The 16,512-nt window shown below is 34.8% G+C and overlaps 1 protein-coding gene and 1 long non-coding RNA gene across 2 annotated transcripts; one reads left to right on the top strand and one right to left on the bottom strand.

Annotated features, from left to right (window-relative positions):
- Positions 1 to 9,230: 9,230 nt before the first annotated feature.
- Positions 9,231 to 10,267, bottom strand: LOC141405595 (uncharacterized). The gene is made up of 2 exons (XR_012413235.1): positions 9,587 to 10,267; positions 9,231 to 9,515 (listed from the first exon to the last, which is right to left on the bottom strand). It is a non-coding gene; the product is annotated as an uncharacterized lncRNA (long non-coding RNA).
- Positions 10,268 to 10,391: 124 nt separating this feature from the next.
- Positions 10,392 to 16,195, top strand: LOC141405587 (uncharacterized). The gene is made up of 4 exons (XM_073990118.1): positions 10,392 to 10,518; positions 10,577 to 10,786; positions 12,588 to 12,715; positions 15,262 to 16,195. Exons 1-4 carry the CDS (start codon positions 10,496 to 10,498, stop codon positions 15,618 to 15,620), a joined length of 720 nt encoding a protein of 239 aa, XP_073846219.1. The 5' UTR covers positions 10,392 to 10,495; the 3' UTR covers positions 15,621 to 16,195.
- The last annotated feature ends 317 nt before the right edge of the window (positions 16,196 to 16,512 follow it).

Consider the following 16,512-nt stretch of genomic DNA (forward strand, 5'->3'; position numbering starts at 1 on the left):
TTGCATTTTATTTAGTCCCCCAGGTAAATGGGCGACCTATTCTGGACTTTTTCCTTCAGGTGTACCAATGAATTTTCGAAGGGGTTAATATCTAGACACTGGAACGGGATGTAAATGACTTTGGTACAGTCCTATAACAACCAAGTCCTACATAAATTAGATTTATGCTTAGGGTCGTTGTCTTGGTGGTACTTATATTGTAATTTGTTTGAATTTTCAGGGCCAACAGGCCCAAATTTCTTGACGCTTTTGGTTAAATCTGTTCTTAAAACATCTAAATAAACCTCCTATGTCATTGTTTCTTCCAAAATCAGGATTTTACCAACGTCACTGCTTGGTATACAACCCTATACCATAGCTGACAGTTTTCCGAACTTTACGGTATGTATTAAATTTTTGTTTTCCATGGCTTTCAAGGGTTTTCCCAAAACTTTTTGAGGTCCATTGTGATAGTACAACATAATTTTAGTCTCATCAGAAAATATAAATCCATCCCAATACTAAAGATGGCGTTAAAAGTTGTCTATAACAAGTCTGAATAGTTTCTATATTTTGTGATGGGAGGACAATGATTTTTACCTAGTCACTCGTGATGAGTGCTTGTTATTATGTAGCACTTTTCTGACTTCTCCATGTAATACACTTACTCCAAACTCATTTTTAATTAGAAAAAGCTATTTTCTGGTGCTGCTTTGGGCTATTTCGTTAATTTCTTTAATCATTCTACAGTCAATTCGTTTGGTTACTATTTTGGACCTGTCATGTAACGCCCTTAGTTCGAGCCTGGCTTCTTTCTCGGTGCGGTATATGATGTTGCATACATTTCTCAGTTTACGAGAGGTGATTTTAGGGATTTCTCTTACGGAATTACCATTATTATAATTGGAATAGACCAAATGTAGCACATTTTCCGAAGCCGTTTACCGGACTTTCTCTTTTTCTGAATATACCGTCTATGTTACACACACAAAAATTAATTTATGATAAAAAAATTATGGATCTACATGACCACATACCATAAAAGTCTTAAAAATCCTTAAATGTAAAAAATCGCGGGGAAACCCCACGATTTTATTGCACATAAATTCATTTTGCAATTATTTAGTTGACACCACAAAATCCAGGTACCTATCCTTTTTGTCCGTTGTTTTTGTTATTTTCAACCGATTTCTGGATTTATTGGCTTGATGCTGTCATTAACAGGAAATCAACAGATATTTACAAAAAGCCGAACATTATTGAAAGAATTTTTTTGTTGTAATTCCTAATTAAACTTCTAAATTTTTAAAAATTCATCGTTTGCAATAATATAGTTGACTAACTGTACATACATATCTTGATGTTCAGGATATTATTCATGAGGAAAAGCCCTGTAGGCCTAAAGGGGTAAGTACATAAGCTGCCTTGCCTGCGTACCTTGCTTGCTTCTGATAAAAGAATAAAAAAGAAAAGGGCAACCCAGTTCGAAATTTGCTCGGCCTTCTTTATTCTATTATTTTTATTATGTCAGAAATGAAGTAGGAAAGCAAGGCAATCAGGCAAGGCAGCTTATGTACGCCGGCCTTAATAGGCAAAATTTTCAAATAAAAATCAGCTTGAGCCAGGCTGGGGTTCGAACCCACATCCTTGAAAAACACATGGAAAAAAGTGTTGTCACGGCGTGTTAGTGTTCAGAACCAGAACTTTTCAAAGGCTACGCTAAGCGTTTGTCAAAGATTTGAACAAAAAATGCAACTTCGTAAAAAACAAAGAGAAAGAGGAAAAAAGTTAGATGATAGCGAAGCCGCCCCACAATCGATGTGTCTGAGGAGCCTTCCTAAACCAAAGGCGAAATATGTTATGTCACACAGTGGTGGTTGTGTGGGTTCGTATCATCGGCTTTCCTTTTTCAAAAAGCATCTTGGTCTGTAAGGTCGTCTCTAACGAAAAATTATTTAAAAAATCAATTTTTAATTGCATTCGTCGAATTACAGCGAGTCACAGTCAAAAGTATCCACTTAAATTTCTTTCACTAAATGAAAACTGAATCGAATCGATTTGCAGAATCGAAATGCTACATAATCGGAGGGCCGTTGATGATATACAGTGAATGTCACTAAAAATGTTGCAACCTGAAATAAAAAATGCAAGCGTTGATAACTTGGAATCGAGTTGAGTCTTTTTAACAATTCAAAAAACAATTTTGTAGGCCGAGGAGTTGTCTTTAAGATGACATACAAAAATAGTCCGTTTCCAGCACTGTTATACTAAAATTTTACCGGAAAATAAAAAATGGTCCTTTTTAATGTGAGCATTAAAAATGATGCACCACAGTAAGAAAAAAAGTCAAGAATATGACGTAATATTGGCATGATTGTAATTAATGTCCCATTGCAGGAAATTAGGCTAGAAATTTCTAGTTTTTGAAGTTATTTTCCAACAAAATACCATGAAAAATCATTAAGTGTTATATCCAGAGTAAGTACAACGACAGCTTATATTTATTAGTGATTTATTATTTTTTGCCGCCAACGAAACAAGTTACAAGTTACAGGAAGCAAAATGGAACAATATTTTAATATTGCTAACGGAAGCTCTGGTAGCCCATTCCTTCCAGAGCAGAGACGAGCTCTAATAATAAGAGCACTTTCTTCGAGGGGTGCCTACAAAGTGGACCAACAACTCCTACATGCTCGGACACCCCTATCGAGACTGTGGAATCTTGGTACCCAAAGTGCCTAATGGGCTTTACTGAACAACAGCAAACTGAGGATATATTTCGCGATTAAAAGTACAACAGGAAGGATGTGCGTCCTTAGTACGGATGCGCTAATTGTTAAGGACCGTGTAGGTAGGAAGAAGTAGCTGTATGCATTCCTATTAATTGGCCTCTTTGAAAATTGGACAATTTTCGTAGGCACATTTCAAACAGTCACAGTCATGCATACACTGCAGCGGAATGCATTGGCGTGACAATAGAATACAACGTTTTTAACGCAGACAGCACGCATCTAACTCTGTTGCCAAGTGTTCGAATAGGAAACCTGATTTGTGATCCTACTGAAGGAGAAGGAACTAGGCGCATGAAGATTTGGGGCTTGGATGCCGCACACATCATAGTCAATTTATCAAAAGTTTTTAAAAATAATAGATTGCGGTACCGCACACGCACAACAACTCTGAATTTTGATTACGTTAAGAATTCCTGCAGCGACGAAAGAAAATTTGGAAAACGGTATTCCTACGAAAATTTTAAAATGGAAATTTATAAGGAAGTATTCAAAGCTCAAATTCATCCGGCTGTTTTCCAAAGAAGTCCCTCTGGAAGTAAAAATAACTACACTAGCCGAAATGCGAACAGTTTTAGAGAAACTTATAATGAAAGAAATTGAAGTGGATACTTTTGACTGTGGTTCACTGTATGTAAAAATAACGATAATTTTATTAAAAATTTTGCATGAATAAAAAGTCGGACGAATATTCGAAATACCTAAGAAAAATGTGGTAGATATGATTAACTATGAAACTTTATTCCCATGGTAGAACAATAAAAGGTAACAGCAATACACAGCTGACTGAACTGGGTTGTAATGTTAGTGTCAAATTCCATACGACATTTTATATACAGTGAATCACAGTCAAAAGTATCCACTTCAGTTTCTTTCATTAAAACTGCGATTGCTAAGAATTGGTTAATGATAGCGATTTCATTCCTTTTTATACTTTTACATTAGTGTCTTAACTTAAATATACAGTGAATCACAGTCAAAAGTATCCATTTCAGTTTCTTTCATTAAAACTGCGATTGCTTAGAATTGGTTAATGATAGCGATTTCATTCCTTTTTATATTTTTACATTAGTGTCTTAACTTAAATATAATAAAAAAATTAACGAAATTCAGGTAAATTTAGATAAAGTTTTAGAAAAAGTAATGATATTTATGAAATTCCAAGTACACAGTTTTATTTCTTCTCACTAATAAACAATATTTAATACAACAAAAGCACATTCCATAATATAAATACCGGTAAATTTTACGAAACCCAAACAAAAATGATAGAAAGTGTCGGGCCACAGGTGGTAGGATACGTCGGCGATGCGGCCCACTTCATACACAAATCCCACGGTACCTTGACGATTGCTTGCGCTTCAACGGACGCTTTTTTCTATTTGATGTACCACCTGCTAGTTTGCCTGACCCATAAGTTTATTTGGAAGATTGTCTGGTGTTAATTTTGTGGTATGTGGCGACCAGATGTCACCATTTGACACAATTAAAAAACGAATATTTCTATGATACATTTAGAATGGAATGGTATCATGATATATTTAATAATGAAGTTCTGCAGGCACTGCACGAGCAGTCACGCAGCGGAGGCGGGCAACGACGACATCAAGGAAACGATAAAATTTGTATCGGCAATGACGGAATTCATTGCAATGCTGACTGTTAAGTTGTCTTTGGAACAAAAGCAACAAATTATTGTAAAAATGGAAACAGTTTTACGGCGGTGTAGCACTCCCATCCTCAGCACGTAAATATGTACAGTGAGTGTCAAAAATATTCGGTTTTCAATTTCACCAATAATAACACCTCAGTATTTTAGAAGCCCTTGTCCAATATCCAAAAAACCAAATACTTAAAAATATGTTGGTCCTGTGGCAATTAAAAAGTGTACTTAACATGGATCCATGGCAACCCTTATTCTCGCTTATAGGGTTGCCATGGATCCATGTTACCTACACCTTTTAATTGCCACAGGACCAACATATTTAAGTATTTAGTTTTTTGGATATTGGGCATGGGCTTCTAAAATACCGAGGTGTTATTATTTGTGAAATTGGGTTCGTATCGTCGGCTTTCCTTTTTCAAAAAGCATCTTGGTCAGTAAGCTCGTCTCTAACGAGAAATTAATTAAAAAAAAAAAAATAAATAATAACAAAATGACCTTTGCCTAATAGGCAAAAATTTTCAAATAAAAATTGAAAAACGAATATTTTTGACACTCACTGTATATCCAGACCCTGATGACGATGAAAAAATGCTGGCAAGTCTCAGAAATTTAAAGTTCCACCTACTAAACAGCCATCTAACTATAGAAAAGTTTTTCCACGATGTTAGAAGTCGGGTTGAGGGCACCCCATGATACAATGATACAAGGTAACCGCACGCTCACAACCCACAGAGTTGTATTCGCTTTGCCGTCCCTTCATTGACAAAATGATTTTGAAAAACTTTGTATGTATATGTTAAAACACACATACATACATATGTCAATTATATTTACATTTTCAATTTATTTTATTTTCAATTATTTACAAATTTTCAATATAAATTTTTCATTTGGAGTCGATTATCCCAGTTCGTCCATCCGACTGCAAGATAACTCTTGAACGGATCAGCCGATGTGGTCCACATTTTGGTCCTCGTAATATAATGTTCAAACTTTGATCAATTACGAGGATGATCCATATCAGCCCACATTTTCCGGCACAACCCCTAAAAAAATTCAATATTTTTCGCTGATATGGTGCGTACGGGTAAGGAACCAATTTGCACATCGTAATATTTCTTCTTGGCATAGATGATAGACTGTATCGGTCTCATCCCTTAGGTGTCTCCCACACAAAATGTTTGGCATAAGTGCAGGTTGGACGCACTTTTTGGAACGTCGTGATATCTTTTGCAGCAAGCAGGATTTTTTTCGTGGGCAAGTATATACACAGTCTTACATAAGTATACGTACGCCCCATAAATCTCGGGTTTTAAAAAAAGTAATGATATTTATGAAATTCCAAGTACACAGGTTTATTTCGTCTCACTAATAAACAATATTTAATACAACAAAAGTATATTCCATAATATAAATAACGGTAAATTTTACAAAAACCAAAAAATGATACTTACAAAAGTATAAATACGCCCCAAGGAAATATGAGTATTATCGTACAATTTATGGAATTAGCAGCAAAATTTATACATTTTATTGTTTTGGCAAATGTGTCTGGGTGTCCGAGATATATTTTAGAGAAAAAAAAATAATTTTTGGGTGTTGAGTGCCGTTATTTAATGCCAAACTTCTTGTATAGCTCGTTAATGCGGACTCTTGCTGATTTCTTTCCGTTTTATGTATTTGAGTATACAAAAGCCACAATATTAGTGTCAGATTATAGATTTTGAGATCCTAGAAAGCTTTTTAGTTGACCTTGTGCATAACACACCTTCCTGGGTGTCGATAAATTCACATTTTTCCTAGGATATCTCAGGAAGTTAATAGTTTCTTCGGAATTCTTGGCTCAAATTACATACAGAAGACCTTGAATTGTGTTTTAATATGGTGTTATATAATCCTTGGACACCAATTGAATCAGAAATGTGAAATATTCTGTTAAAAACCTGCTCCCAAAGCATCAAAATATAATCACTACCAAAAAGCATGAAATTTACACTGTGAACAACGTAGTTTTCGTATTATAACCATTACCGTCAATATAGGGTCGGAAAGTATCGGATAATTGTACATTTCTGATTCAATTGGTGTCCAAGGATTATATAACGCCTTATTAAAACACAATTCAAGATCTTCTGTATGTAATTTGAGCCAAGAATTCCGAGGAATCTATTAACTTCCTGAGATATCCCAGGAAAAATGTGAATTTATCGACACCCAGGAAGGTGTGTTATGCACAAGGTCAACTAAAAAGCTTTCTAGGATCTCAAAATCTATAATCTGACACTAATATTGTGGCTTTTGTATACTCAAATACCTAAAACGGAAAGAAATCAGCAAGGGTCCGCTTTAACGAGCTATACAAGAAGTTTGGCATTAAATAACGGCACTTAACACCCAAAAAATATTTTTTTTTTCTCTAAAATATATCTCGGACCCCCAGACACATTCGCCAAAACAATAAAATGTATAAATTTTGCTGCTAATTCCATAAATTGTACGATAATACTCATATTTCCTTGGGGCGTATGTATACTTTTGTAAGTATCATTTTTTGGTTTTTGTAAATTTTACCGTTATTTATATTATGGAATATACTTTTGTTGTATTAAATATTGTTTATTAGTGAGACGAAATAAATCTGTGTACTTGGAATTTCATAAATATCATTACTTTTTCTAAAACCCGAGATTTATGGGGCGTACGTATACTTATGTAAGACTGTGTACATTCTTCTTGAGATAATGGCCCAAAATCTTCCAAACGTACAATTCAAATGTTCGAGGATGGACTAGAAATTGTTTCCAAAAGTATTCCTTGTGATCCCGTTTACAGCAATATAATTAGGGTTATTCTGAACTCCCCGTGAGTTTTTCGCTTTCTGCCTTAAGTTGTAACGACAGAAAGGCAAAACTCGCGGGGACTTTTGTTCAAATTAACCCCCAATGTGTTTCTTGGTCAAGTCCATATTGGCCCAAAAGCTTTAAAATGTCAATAAATGAAAGGAGTGAACGACAGTATCAGCCTTTGCACATTGTAATATTTCTCTCAAACATGGGCCTTGCTTGCTTCCTCATATAATCACCAAAAACCTCAATAAATCCTACGGTAACCCAACTAAATGGCTGTTTGACACGAAAACTATTGTGAGAACATCCAGTTCCAAGATGGACTACGGCGTTTAATTAATAATAATTAATTTAATACAAACTACATAACTTGTTAATGTATATATTTGTGTTATTTATTATACATACAGTGACACAGACAAGTATACATACACCCTACAAAAATGCAGTTTTGGCTAAATCGTTGGATTTTTTACAGCAACAACTGCACTGTGTGGCTCCTTGGTGACAAAATAACCATAATTACACAAATTTATTTTAATCTAATGCGTATATTTAATACAATTAAAGAAATTCAATTTTCACAACACAGAAAAGTATACATACACCCCAAGGAAATACGAGTATTATCGTAAAATTTATGGAATTAGTAGCAAAATTTATACATTTTTTAGTTTTCGCGAATGTCTCTGGCTGTCTGAGATATATTTTAGAGAATAGAAAATCATTTTTGGGGGTCAAATGCCGTTATTTAGTGTCAAATTTCTTATATACCTCGTTAAAGCTGACCCTTGCTTAATTTTTTGCGTTTTTAGGTATTGTACTTTATAAAAAACACAAAATTGGTTTCAGATTGCAAATCCCAAGAAAGCTTTGGAGTTGTTATTGAGCAAAATATTCCTTCCTGGACGTCGATTAATGCACGTTTTTCCTCAAATTTCTCAGGAAGTTAATATATTCCGCGGAATTCCTGGCGCAAATTGCATACAAAATGCATTGAATTACATTGTAATAGGGTCTGATACAATCCTTGGGCATTAAATGAATCAGAAATGTGACATATTTTGTTACAAACCTGTTCCCAAAGCTTCTAAAGCAACAAAATATAAGCACTACCAAAAAAGCATGAAATTTGTACTGTGAACAACGTCGTTTTCGTATTATGATCATTACCTTTACTATAGGCGCGAAACGTTTCGTATAATTGAACATTTCTGAGTCAATTGATGCCCAAGGATTGTGTCCGACAATATTACAAGGCCATTCAAGGCCATCTATATGTAATTTGCACCAAGAATTCCGCGGAACCTATTCACTTCCTGAGAAATCTGAGGGAAAACGTGCGTTTATCGACGTTCAGGAAGGTATATTTCGCACAAAAAACAACTTCAAAGCCTTCTAGGGTCTCCAGATTTGCCATCTGCTACGAATTTTGTGCTTTTTATAAAGTACAATTGCTAAAAACTCAAAAAATTAAGCAAGGGTCAGCTTTAACGAGGTATATAAGAAATTTGACACTAAATAACCGCATTTGACCCCCAAAAATTATTTTCTTTTCTCTAAAATATATCTCAGACACCCAGAGACATTAGCCAAAACTAAAATATGTATAAATTTTGCTACTAATTCCATAAATTTTACGATAATACTCGTATTTCCTTGGGGTGTATGTATACTTTTCTGTGTTGTGAAAATTGATTTTCTTCAATTGTATTAAATATACGCATTAGATTAAAATAAATTTGTGTAATTATGTTTATTTTATCAGCAAGGAGCCACATAGTGCAGTTGTTGCTGTAAAAAACCCAACGATTTAGCCAAAACTGAATTTTTGTAGGGTGTATGTATACTTTTCTGTGTCACTGTATATTATTTTTACGCAAGGAAATGTCCAATGTAGATATGTATTATCGCATCATTGATGTTTATCAATAAAATAAATGGAAAGTATTCATGGCTACAACATTTTATTTATTTTTTTGCTAGGGGAAAACAACTTTCGGAGGTATGGACCCCGAAATGACACAATATTTATGCTGTTTATTTTCAATTTAATTAGGGAATTTTGGGTTGAGGAAGGTTGGATCTCTTCGTTAAGGCAAACGACTGCAAATTCGGCAGATGACAAAACGACTAACATGGCCACCAGGAGCCAATTTCAACATGTTCCGCTTGTCAACACCCTCATGGGTTAGTTCCGCCACCACGGACACGGGGAATTCACCAATGTTTCACCTGTAACAATCATCACACATTTAATGCATAAATATAAACCCATTAATCTTCGCTCCAGCCCAATTACTTACCGGCTTGTTCGCTGTGAGTATAAGGTTGACGCTTGTTACGGCACATCAATTGGTTGTTTTTATAGCAACCAAAAAACATATGTATGTTCGTTGATGTATTATTTCAGTTAACAGGTTCTGGTTCCTCTGTTCCAGACTCAAAAATTCTGTAACCAGGACCACAAACAGTCATAACCATAAACAAAACAAATGCAGCGTATAGTGTGTCTCAATCCACATGCCGGATCATGGCGTCAATTTGGGTGACTGCATCGTCCGGAACAGTTAATGTTTTCCGTGGCAGCTGGCTTTCGGCGTTCTTGTTCTTCTGCTGCGATGGATATTTCACAACTTTCTTTTACACAGGATTTTAGCGAATTTTCACAGCACTTTAATATATTCGCATTAGCCACGATTTCTATCACATCACACAACATTTTCTTTTGACAAATTTTTTGGCAAATTACGAAAATATTTAATTCTGCTTTATATAAACAAATATTTCACAGAACGAAAACAAATAGTATGTCAGTATGTTGTTATTGTTGTCATTGACATACAATTACAAAAACAACATTTATATTGTTTTTAGGCATGGTTGTATTTGGCAGCTCAAGGACGGGTTTTTCAAATGAGATTATATGCTGTTTATATTAGAGCTTTTTGGGGGGTTAACCTTCATTATCAGGGTTTATGTGCTTAATCTGGTCAACTTCATCAAGATTTACCATACAATTTTAAATCTTCTCATGACCGGATTTGTTTGAGATCCTGCACAAAATCTGGATACTTATGTCATGCAACGCTGTTTTTGTACGATAAAATACAACTCTTTTCACAAAGTACAAAAAGTTGCAAGTGTTTTTGTAGCCATTTGTTTGTTTACGTGTAATTGTCAAACACATCCACAACAAACACAATATTGTAAAAATGGAATGTGAGCGCACAGAAAAGTAAGTATTATTATTGATTTTAACGAATGTATAAAAACAAAATGCTATTTCTTTATAGGAAATGCCTCAAGCAAAAAAGAAAGAAGTGGTGTACCGAAGCAGAGGACTTATTATTGTCTTTATGGGATAAAAACATTGACAAAATTCGAGGTGTGCGTAAAAATTCGCACATTTATGCTGAAATGGCCACAGAATTAGCGTCGTTTGGATTCGGTTATGATGGAGAAGAAGTGAAGAATAAACTCCACAATTTAACAAACAGATACCGGTAAGAAAATTTGCAGAAACAAATGAAAATATTGTTTTGGGCTTATTCCTAGTTTAGCTATAACTGTCGGATAAATCTGAAATTTTTACCATAGATAGATCTCGATGCCCGGTTTACAACAACATTGTTCCACAACATCCCATACGGGACAAGGGAGACTTCTCTCATATCAATGAGTGCACCCCGATTCATATTTAGCTCAATGATATGGGACCTACTGTTTATCGCCGAGTCCGAACGGCGTGTCTTAAGACACCACTTATGGAGAAGTTTTTCAAGGCTGAAATACTCAGGAAATGTCGCCAACATTACTGAGGGGTATTTTGCCACCGTTGAAAAATGTTTGATGTTGCTTGGCCGGGGAATCGAACCCCCGACCTTCTGTGTGCAAGGCGGGCGTGCATACCATTGCACCACGGTGGCACCCATAATTTCGGTTCTTACCCGTAATTTCGGTTCAAATAATCGGATAACCGGTTATGACCGCCGGCAAAATTTTAGATTTTCATAATCAGGGCACCGAGATCTATGTATGGCAAAAATTTCAAATCGATCGGACGATTATAGTCAAACTAGGAATGTTCCCCTGGCTATATTCGTATATCGTGACTATCCTATCTGCAAAGTCCGTCATTCACACTACCAGTTCTAAGGCTTTCAGCATTGCTACATTTTTTACGGCCGACCAAGGCTATTGTAATGGTGTGGAAGACTTGATTACAAATAAATGGTGTTAGAAAAACCTTTGATTTTAGGGCCAAACACTTTTAGTTGTTAAGAGCAAATTTAACTGTGTTGCCGCTGCTGAAACCTGCCAATAGGTGTAAGTCTTGAATTCCCGACTGAAGGAGGTCCACACACATACATAAACTTCTTATTTTTAAAGGGAAATTTAACCGTAGGCTTTACAACAATATCCATATAGCCTTGATGAGCAACATCTCGGGAAGTATGGACTTGTGCAAGACACAATTTATATAGTTGTATTCAACATTAAAAAAATACCCAAATCGGTCCAGCCATGTTGCCACACATATAGGCTGACTTCCGAAACGTCAGTTGCTTTGCATTCATGCATGAAACTAGGGGTTCCCACTACCACAATTTCATAAAATTACTCTAGTATGGAACTCGATCTAAGAACCCCTTGTTTCATGCATGAGTACAAAGCAACTGACGTTTCGGAAGTCAGCCTATATGTGTAGCAACATGGCTGGACCGATTTGGGTATTTTTTTAATGTTCGTCATAGCCCAACATAAGTTTTTATGAAAGGAAAATTGACCACGCTAACTTTTTGAGGTATGTTAAATATTTGTATGGAAAGAAAACACCTTATTGGGCCCTTCGAGTTTCTAATTACTGGGATTGCACTGAACAAAAAAAGTCCACTTGACCATATGTCTGAATGGATATTCTGAAATTTGTAGACAATGTCCAAAGTAGTCCCATGGTTTAACGCTATATTGGAAAAAAATATATTATTACGTATCGGCTTGAAAATTCATTTGCGAAAAAATTGTGATTACATCTCAGAATGTAGGTATTTTCTTAGGGCCTAGATAATACCTATTTTTGAATTGTAAAATATAAAATGCATAAAAAGTTGCCATTAAAAACAAAACGATTTGCCAGCTAGTTGGAAATAAATGATTTATTTTTGGAAAAATTCGGTGCTCCGGACAATTCGATAATTCAGACATCACATATCGAGAATCAGGACATCCCATATAGAGATTATACTTAATTTTAACTTTTTCCATATATAAATAAATAAATCGATTTCATTATTTCATTTACAGCGAAGAAAAGAAAAAAATTGGTCCTTCTGGTGGATCACCTTCTACTTGGGGACCATACGAACGCGTGCATGGTATACTTGGCGGATACAAATTCCACAATATACACTCTGTGGTGGATGAGAGTATCGGTACGTATAATGATATTCATTGGCTAATATACTCGTACAACTCGTTTGTAGTAATATAAGTAACAATTACGAAAGTTCTCAACCTGTGTGCAAAGGTGAATCGTACAGACGGATATCGCATTTGTCGCCCGTAGCTTTACACCTCCCCAGCGTTTGAAATAGCTATCCAGTTGCCGATCATTTGCATGATTTACATAAGCAGAGGAAGCTGTGTGGCAGAACAGTGATGGTGGCGCTCGACTTATCATAAGTGTATGATGTTGTCAAGCAATCACCCTGTTTGAGGACATGTAGCAGACTACCCTCCGGCCAAGTTTGGAACATTGAACAATAAATTATATGGCGTGAGTGGAATTTCGGAACATGAAGTCGAAGTCTGTAGAGTGAAACAGAGAGTTTCCCAATGTGGGGTGATATCTCCGGAAGTTTTAAACCTGTATGTCTACAGTATTCCACCACCTCCAAACATCATTGAGATCTTAACTTATGCGGATGATTGAACAATCTTGGTGTCAGGTACCTTCCCTGATGACATTTGTTAAATGTTGAACCCATATTTGATTGATCTTATCACTTTTTTCCACCCGAGTAATATGCAAATTTCCTCCATTAAATCTAAGGCCACCCCAAGATTCTAAGAGGTCAAATCCCACATGTTTCCACGCATGCCACAGCTATCTGCGACAAGCTGAGATGGAGAAAAAAGGTCCTCAATTTCCGAGCCGGCAGCACTTGGAGTGCAAATGAAGAAACCTTGTTGACCATATATTATGCGATAGGTCGGTCTGTGGTAAGCTATGCGGTGCCAGTATGGTTCAATGCGATGGAAAAATATACAAACCTGTCAGAATGCCGCCCTGAATACTACAACAGGGTGCGTCCTTATTTCTCCAGTGGACCATCTTCTAGTACAGCAACACAATGGCATACATACTTTCGTTTAAGTGCTTGTTGTGTTACCGTGAGAGCCATCCAATCACCATATGGTGGATAGGCCCCCATGCATGTCAGTTGGGATCTTAGTGATCTAGAAAGTGAGGTACAAGGTTACACGAGAGAACCCCTAGATCAAATAACAGCTGCAGTAGCAGACGCCATAAACAACATCCTCCATCTATCGCAGCTAAGAAGCGTCAGCTGCCACGACGATCCAGAGAAGTTTTGGCTCAACAACATTTGGGATGGTGCTGCCGTCTAAATTCTTATAGGGCAGGCATCGATGACACCGTGCAAAACATCTGTCCAGCTGAATTGTTTTATGTCGTCTAGATATGAAGATCGGTATACCAAAATGTTAGTTTTTGACCAATATTTCAAGATGTTGCATTGTTTTTGTCAAAACATACTTATGATAACCTCTCTACGTTGTGCATATAGAAAGATGCTTTGAATATGTAAATATATTCATTTTGATACATTATGATTCAATTTAGTAAGAATGTATTAATATGTTCAGTCCCAAAATGTGGCATGAATGGGTAGAAAAGTTGGAGTAGCATAAAATTACGCTGTCTAGTCTGCAACGAGTAAGACTCCAATTTGCAATAAAATGCCTTAATCGTCAAACTTCTACTAAAATACATATTTATGTTGATCGTCAACAGAATTTTCTTACTTTGCGTATATCGTTGTTTTTATACCCTGCAGTAGGGTATTATGTCTTTGTGCATTTGTATGTGACATGCATAAGGAACCGAAATAGAACCATGTTCCTTTTAGGGATAAAACTAGAATCACTTTCTGAGTTAATTTATGCAACTAGTAAGTCAGCTCGCAAAGTAAAAGTCACATTTATTGTCCAATTTGTCTAACATATGGGAAGATCATTGTTTATCTATAGGAAGAACGCTATCGATTTTGGTCAGAATCGGTTGAGATATGCGATGAAATGAAATGATATTTGGAATGTGCGACCTAATTTGGTTTACACCTTTTTCAGATGTAATTCGAATCATTTTAGTTGTAATTCGAGAATTTCATTTGTAATTCGAAACATTTTATTTGTAATTCGAAAAACTAAATATAAAACCAATGCAACAAAATTTTTAATTTTTAATGGAATAATTCGAATTACAACTGTAATGTTTCTATCCAATTTTGATAAAATTTGGAATGTGTGACTGAATTCGGTCTAGAAATACGTTGCTCGCATATTTTACATACTCACAGAGTTGTAGGGTATCATGAGTCGGCCCACTCGACTTTTATATATATGTTTGTTCCAGAGCCTGCACAGTTTATACAGTTGGACTAAGCTCAATTGATTGTTATGTTTGTTGTAAAAAACATTGTTGTGGTTTTAAAAACAAAGAAACTCAAATCGCAATATTGTAAAATCTACTATGCTTGTTTTAAAAGTTGTTAACAGAACTCTGAATGGCCAACCTTCTATAGACCTTGAGAGCCTGCAAGAATCTACTAATTTTTTCTACGATAACAACTTTTTCTTTATGACATCGAAAAATATATTAAAATCTAGTAGATTCTTGCAGTACTGGAAAAGACCTGTAATTTTACTATACTTTTTTCATTTAATTTTTTTATAGATATGCCATTAGCAGAATACCTTGAAGATGATTTGACAGAGTCTGTATTCGATGAATCCCAATGCAGTTCGACATTCGAAATATCAACCAGTCAGATTGAACTCTTAGATGTTTCTCCCAATGAATGTAGTACAACACCAAAACCAAAAAAAATGAAGATCAGTGACAAAGAAAATAAAAAGAAAGTGCAACAAAATATAGAGGTTACTAATAAGGAGTTAGTGGAAAGTATTAAGACCATGAATGATTTAAGTGAACAAGGACTTCAATTACAAAAAACAATTGTTGAGATGGAAAAAGAACGTAATGAAATTCTTAGAGGATTTTTAGATGTTCTGAAAAACAATAACACAAATTAGAAAAAAAACCATAATTTTTCTAGTACAAAGTTAATTTAATTTTCAGTTGTTTTTCTCTTTATTTTTTCGTTGCAATTTTAATTGTTAATACAATTTATTCTATTTCTTTTCTAAATAATATTAAACATTGTTATTTTTCAAGATTGAACTTTTTAGTATGATTGTTTGTTATTTTTAGTTATTATACTTATTATTAAGTTACCTTCTTAAAGTTATTTTAATGAATGTAAAAGGTAGTATTTCATTTCCTGATAGAAATTTGCATGGTTTTTTTCTACTTTAAACAAAGGTGGTATTAATTATTTAGTCATATGAATAATAGCAATATTTATACATATATAGGTAATAAAAAAACCTAAAATATGTAGTATACTAAATTAATAAAAGTTCATGAATAAGTGCAAAAAACTACGAAACATCGTACAGGGAATGAAATAAACCTTATTTTATAGTTATAAAAATACTCAGAATAAAAAATGACTACATCAGTATTTAATGATCTTAATGTATTGAATACCATTTGAACTATTTGTAAAGAAATGAATTGAAATAAATATGTATACATATGTAATTTATATTTAACAAGGGATGATTTAAGTTGGTGTTTTATGGAATCATGTTATAGTGTATATACATATGGCTTTCTTATATATGACCGACTATTTGAATTCTGTGAAGGTAGATTTAGAAATTATAAGCTTCTGGAATGCTTGCATTGAAGTTCCAAGACGATAAAATAAAATAAGCATAAGTTCGCGAACTGAAGTATCACAGTATAATTCATATCTGTATTTATGTAATGTAATTCATATCTGTATAATATACAGACATATATTATATACATTTTTCAAATTTAGCATGCGTGGTCGGTACCACAACAAATATATTTAAG

The sequence above is a fragment of the Musca autumnalis genome, unplaced genomic scaffold (assembly GCF_047663935.1).
Source record: "Musca autumnalis isolate F117 unplaced genomic scaffold, ASM4766393v1 scaffold_5, whole genome shotgun sequence".
Lineage (NCBI taxonomy): Eukaryota > Metazoa > Arthropoda > Insecta > Diptera > Muscidae > Musca > Musca autumnalis.

Bases quoted from the DNA above. Each gene is read 5' to 3' on its own strand.
- LOC141405587 (XM_073990118.1), top strand. From the start codon at position 10,496: ATGGAATGTGAGCGCACAGAAAA. The intron at 10,787-12,587 runs GTAAGAAAATTT...TTTCATTTACAG, and splicing joins AATTTAACAAACAGATACCG to CGAAGAAAAGAAAAAAATTG. The intron at 12,716-15,261 runs GTACGTATAATG...ATTTTTTTATAG, and splicing joins TGTGGTGGATGAGAGTATCG to ATATGCCATTAGCAGAATAC.